Source organism: Rhagoletis pomonella, unplaced genomic scaffold (genome assembly GCF_013731165.1).
Source record: "Rhagoletis pomonella isolate Grant_MI unplaced genomic scaffold, Rhpom_1.0 Rhpom_scaffold_00001, whole genome shotgun sequence".
NCBI lineage: Eukaryota > Metazoa > Arthropoda > Insecta > Diptera > Tephritidae > Rhagoletis > Rhagoletis pomonella.
Genome location: NW_023458555.1, coordinates 91,889,996 through 91,896,112, shown reverse-complemented (window position 1 = coordinate 91,896,112; position 6,117 = coordinate 91,889,996). Strand labels below are relative to the sequence as shown.

At 36.7% G+C, this 6,117-nt stretch overlaps 1 protein-coding gene across 1 annotated transcript; it reads right to left on the bottom strand.

Moving 5' to 3' along the window:
- Positions 1-1,895: 1,895 nt before the first annotated feature.
- On the bottom strand, positions 1,896-5,683 carry LOC118748859. The gene is made up of 2 exons (XM_036483574.1): positions 4,291-5,683; positions 1,896-3,332 (listed from the first exon to the last, which is right to left on the bottom strand). The coding sequence occupies exons 1-2, from the start codon at positions 5,446-5,448 to the stop codon at positions 3,234-3,236; spliced, it is 1,257 nt and encodes a 418-aa protein (XP_036339467.1). The 5' UTR covers positions 5,449-5,683; the 3' UTR covers positions 1,896-3,233.
- Positions 5,684-6,117: the final 434 nt, after the last annotated feature.

The following is a 6,117-nucleotide window of genomic DNA, read 5'->3' as shown; positions in this document are numbered from 1 at the left end:
AGGTGGGGGGGGTGAGCTCACTGATAAACAAAAAATGTTCAGGTAAAAGTGTCACCGTTTTTGAAATATTTACATTTTTTTCGAATTAAAAAAAATCGTGCCTTTTCATGTGTTTTCTTTAACTGCAACTACAAACCGGGCAATACTTAGTAAATTTTTTATGTAAAATACTTCCAGATAGTTGCCTCTCCATACTCAAATGCAATGTAGTTAAAATATATTAAGGAACCATCATAGAATTAGGACTATTTCTGGATTTTTAACTTTTTGATATTTTCTTCCCCAACTTTGACTATCTCGGGTAAACAAAAATGTACTGAGCTATAACTTTACATTACATTAGAAAATTGCTCATTTAATAAAGATTTTAGAAAGGTGCCACTCTTACTGTTTCGAATAGAAAAAAAAAAGTTATAGCCGCTTTTGTGGGTAAAGGACTGGGACACGCTAGAATGTATTTAATAGATTTAAATTTAAGTTGGTCTTGTTACCGACCAATGACATGCTAAATAGTACAAAGGTACATTATTACCTGCTCCTGATATTATTTTATGTTACTTACCGGGATTCGGACTAGAGTCAATAACAAGGGCTATATCTATCAATATTTTTTGTGAAGGATGGGTTCACGTGAAATATAACATACATGAGTCGTTTGCAGAAAAATTTATTCATTTATTGATAAATATGCTCAAATTGGCGACCTTCTAATCTAATACAAGCTCGGCATCTTTTAAGAAAAGACGCTTTTAGAGATCTTATACCGTTTTCTTTTCTCGAAAAAAAGGCTGCACTTATTCTGCCTTGTGTTAGCGCTGTCACATTTTCATGTTCTTTTCTCAGCCCTTTCACAAGGCGTCGTGTTCTTTTCTTAGCAGGTTGCGCTCTGATCCGGCGAAAGTGCTGCCTTTTCTGCCCTCAAATAAACGTGACGGTGAGAGTTGCATAGTTGATATTTAATTTAATCTTGTGAAAATTCAATTATTTACCCTATCAGAAATAAGTGCTTTGCTATAAAATTGTTAAAGACGTACAGGCCAAGTGAATAATTCAGCTTTATTAAGTTCTAAAAATAAATTGTGATGGAATAGTACATTTTCTGTTTCATTCTTATATAAAGAATGCAACATTTTCTCAGGCTTCAGGGCAACGCAAAGCAAGAGTTCCCATATAAAAGGGCAGAACTTTTTTTGAGAAAAGAAAACGCTATTAAACTCAATTGGGCTATCTCAGCAGCAGCTCCATTTATTTGTTCCCGCAAATGCTTTTCGTTTTGAATTGTTTTTGAATAAATTTTGTCCTTAAGATAGCCCCAGTAGAAAAAATCTAATGGATTCAGGTCTGGCGATCGAGCGGGCCACGTGATTGGCCCGTATCGTCCAATCCATCGGCCAGGATAAGTTTCGTCTAAATGAGCTATTACTTTACGCCCGTAGTGAGCAGAGCACCCGTCATTTTGCAGCCATAGTCTTCGCCGCAGGTTTAAGGGTACATCTTCCAAAAGAGTTGGAAGCCGTTCCTGAAGGAACTCTAAATAACTGTGAGAGTTGAGCGTTGGCGGCAGTTCCACAGGTCCCAATATCTGACAATTAAAAATACCGCACCATAAATTTATTTTGTACCAGTACTGCGAACGATCTTCTCTCATTTCGTGAGGATTGTCTATCTGCCAACTGTGAAGGTTATGTAAATTAAAATAACCATCACGTTTGCATGATGATTCATCGCTCCAAATTATTTTATTAAAAAATTCGGGGCCTCATTCATGCATTCGCAACATTTCACGGCAAAATCTAACTCTCGACAGGTAATCTCTTTCTTGTAGAGCCTGAACACGTTGAATGTGGTATGGATGAAATCGATGGTCTTGTTGTGTTATTCCGTTTAATGTGTTATTCCGTTTAAGTGCAGTACAAGACTGTTTTGTTTATTTCAATTAAAGTGACAGTGATGTCAACGTAAAGTAAGTTACATGTATGTGTGTAGGGGATGCCATAGTTTACATATATATAACATCTCCCTTCTTAATTCATATACTAAGTAAATTCATTAATAATTTATAATTCAATGATTAAAAAAGTTCAAATATTCTAATATACCAATAACTATAATCGTTTTCGCAGCCATTTCGAATTTCGCCGGTAAATGGTTTGGTCTTCTAGTTCGATCCAGTATGATCTAGGTGAATCGTGTGTGTCGATGATTGTAGCTTTTACCCATCCCTTATTGTTGTTCTTATACCATATCTTGTCACCCTTCACAAAGGATTTTTTTTGCGATGCAGAACGATCGTAGTATTTTTTTGACTTGTAATTTTTTGCATTTATGTTGTTAGATATATTCGGAATGATTCTTGGTTGAAACAAAGTTGTTTTTGTTGGCAAAAGGGTGCGGGTTTTTCTACTCATTAAAAGTTCCACTGGTGAAGCATCAATATCTTTAAGCGGTGTATTGCGATATTCGAGTAAGGCCAGCCATAACTCTTTTTTACTCTCATTTGTTTTCTTTATTAAGTTTTTTTGCTATCCCAACGAAACGCTCAGCAAAACCGTTGGATTGCGAATAACCAGGGCTTGTTGTTGTTAATTTAGCTCCAATTTGATCACAAAATCGTTTAAACTCGTATGAATTGAAGGGCATATTGTCTGAAATTATTTCTACAGGTAATCCGTGTACGGCGAAACATGTTCTAAGTGCATTGATACACTCAGTTGCTGTTTTCGATTTCAACGGCGCTATGTCCAAATATCGCGAGTAATAATCCGCTATTATTAAATAGTTTCTTGATGCAAATTCACAAATGTCTACGCCTATTTTATTAAAGGGTAGATTGGGAATGCTGTGTGGTATCATTGGTTCCTTAACATTAGCGGATCGACTTCGCTGGCATATGTCACAATTGGTTATCATTTTCTCAATAGCACCATCAATTCCTGGCCAGTACACTAATTCGCGAGCGCGCTTTTTTGTTTTTTCAATACCTAAATGAGACACGTGCAGCTGCGATAATATGGTTTCTCTCAAAACAGGCGGTACAATAACCCTGTTATTCAAATATAAGATACCGTCTTCTAAAAACAGATCAGAACGATGCTTCCAAAACATTTTAATATCGTCACATAACAACTCTTTCTTATGAGGCCAGCCATTTATTAAAACTTGTTTCAACTGCGTTAAATGCTTATCTTTTTCTATCTCGATTCGAAAACTGTTTAGGCGTTCGTCGGTGATGTTTAATGAATGGACGAATTCGTTAAGATCTTCAATATCGGGCGCGTTATTGTCCTCATCAAAGTATCGAGACAACAGATCAGCGATGTATAAAAATTTTCCTGGAACGTGGATCAAGTTTAGGTCATATTTAATTAAACTAAGTTTAATGCGTTGGAGTCTAGCGGAAGGGATTTTGCAAAATTCTTTTTTCATTATCGAAACAAGGGGCTTATGATCTGTCCTAATCGTAACCTTTCGACCATAGATGTAATAGTGAAATTTACGACAAGCAAATAAAATGGCTAAAAACTCCTTTTCAACCTGAGCGTAGTTAATTTCGGCGTCTGTAAGACTGCGTGATGCAAATGCGATAGGCTTTCCGTTTTGCATGAGGCAACACCCTATGCCAGATTTAGATGCATCTGTTTCGAGGGTTATTTCTTTTCTTTCATCAAAAGATTGAAGCGTTGGTGCGTTTGCAATTAGTGTTTTTATCGACTCTAAGCAACTTTCGTGAGCTGAATGCCATTCATACACGACATTGGATTTTAGCAATTCTCGTAACGGTTGTGAAATACTAGGTATGTATTCACGAATATAATTTATCATGCCGAGCAATTTTTGCAAATCTTTCTTATTATTCGGTTTTTTTATTTTCATTATCGCTTTTACTCGGTCAGGATCACAGCGTATGCCCTCTGGTGAAATAATTTTTCCTAAGTATTTGACCTCTGGTACCTTATATTGAATTTTCTCGACATTAAATTTGATATTCAACTTCCTTGCGCGAGCCATAACTAGCTTTAATGTGTGGTCATGCTCTTCAACACTTTTAGCTGCAATCAATATATCGTCAATGAAGACTATTACATTTGGAATATCATCAAAATTTCTCTCATTGTATTTTTGAAAAACCTCAGGGCCTATTTTTATACCATATGGCAAGCGCTTGAAACGATAACACCCAAACGGTGTATTGAAAGCACAAAGTTTACTAGCTTTTTCACTAAGTCCGATTTGCCAAAACCCTTCTTTCAAATCCAACACAGTGAATATCTTACTATTAGCAATACGTACCGATATAGATTCAAATGATGGAATCGTATGATTTTCCGATAAAATGTCTGCATTTAAATCTTGCGGGTCTATGCACAAACGAAGTTTACCTGATTTCTTCTCAACAACTACAAGATTAGAGGCACGTTCAATAGGACCATCCATGCGTTCAATTATTCCATTTTCTACCATTTTGTGTAACTCATTTTTGACTTTTTCTGCTAACGACTGTGGGATTCTCCTTGCTGGTTTTACCACCGGAACCGAATTTTTCTTTACCTGGATATCCAAGTTCGTCACAAAACATCCCGTGCCTTCAAAAACATCTCTATAGTTTCGTATAAATTCATCCCTTGTTGCTTCACGAATGACGTTTACACGCTTTATAAGATTAAGCTGCTCACACGCTGATAGTCCTAACAAAGGTTCGTATGGTGTATCAACAACCGTGAATTGTAAAGTCTTTATTTCATTTCGGCACATCACTAAACATTGAATTACACCTTTGTAATCCAACTCAGCTCCACTATAACTGCGTGGTGGCAAACCACCTTCATAGAGCATCGTATTTTTCATGTATTTTATAAAATACTTGTAAGGCAAAATATTAACGTCGGCACCCGTATCCAACTTAAAATTTATGAGGCAATCATTCACTCTGATTTTTTCATACCATCTTTTCCGACCCACTGATAAGTCTTCAATATTATGCAAAACAATATCATCGCCACTTTCCCTTTTTTCGTCACTCTCTTTTATTTCGTGAACTTGTGAGCTATAACACGCAACGCTAAAATGATTTAAACGACCGCAGTTGTTGCATTTTTTCCCGAAGGCTGGGCATTTGCCAAACTCATGAACCCCTTTACAAAATTTACAATTAGCACTTTGTCTTGAATTATGCTTAACTCGTACATTTTCTTTGCTCAAACTTTTAGTATTTTCTATTGTATTGCGCGCACCGCTATTTTGCGAAATTTGTTTGTGTGATCTTATTGCATTCACTGTTGTGCATTTGCTTTGTTGTTGCATTTCATTTGTATATTTGTCCACTAGCTCAGCAGCGCGCGCGATTTCAATGGCTCTGCTCAAAGTCAAATTTTCTGTTTCTAAGAGTTTTTTCTGCAGCTTTTGACTGTTTGTCCCAATAACAATGTTGTCTCGAATCATTCTATCCATGTCCGTATACCCACAATGTTTCACTCTTTTGCGCAAGTCAAGCAAATACGATTCGAATGGCTCCCCCTCCTCCTGCTTCCGCGAATTGAATCTAAAAGCTTCATACACCTCATTTTTTTTTGGCGTGCAGTAATTTTCAACTGCCGCAAAAACTGCATCATAATTCTTCTTCTGTTCCACTGTAAGTCCAAAAGTGTTAAAAATTTCAATTGTTTCTGGACCACACGCATTGAGAAATATTCCTTTTTCCTTTTTGCTGTTCTTTTCTTTCTTCCAAATCAATGGCTATGGCGTATATGTCAAAATTTTGTTTGAAAACACGCCATTGCTCTGCAACATTACCATCAAACTTTAGGGGATCAGGGCGTCTCACGTCCAAACTACCATAAGTGCTGCTACTATTGGCCATTTTGAAGTCATCACCTTCGTCGTCCGTGCTGTCTTCGCTTTTATCTTGCTTCAATTCAGCCCCACTCCGTGTTTTCATTCCTTATTCGGCTGCGCCATGTGTTATTCCGTTTAAGTGCAGTACAAGACTGTTTTGTTTATTTCAATTAAAGTGACAGTGATGTCAACGTAAAGTAAGTTACATGTATGTGTGTAGGGGATGCCATAGTTTACATATATATAACACTTGTAAAGCTTTGTGAACTGTAGTTTTTGGTATTC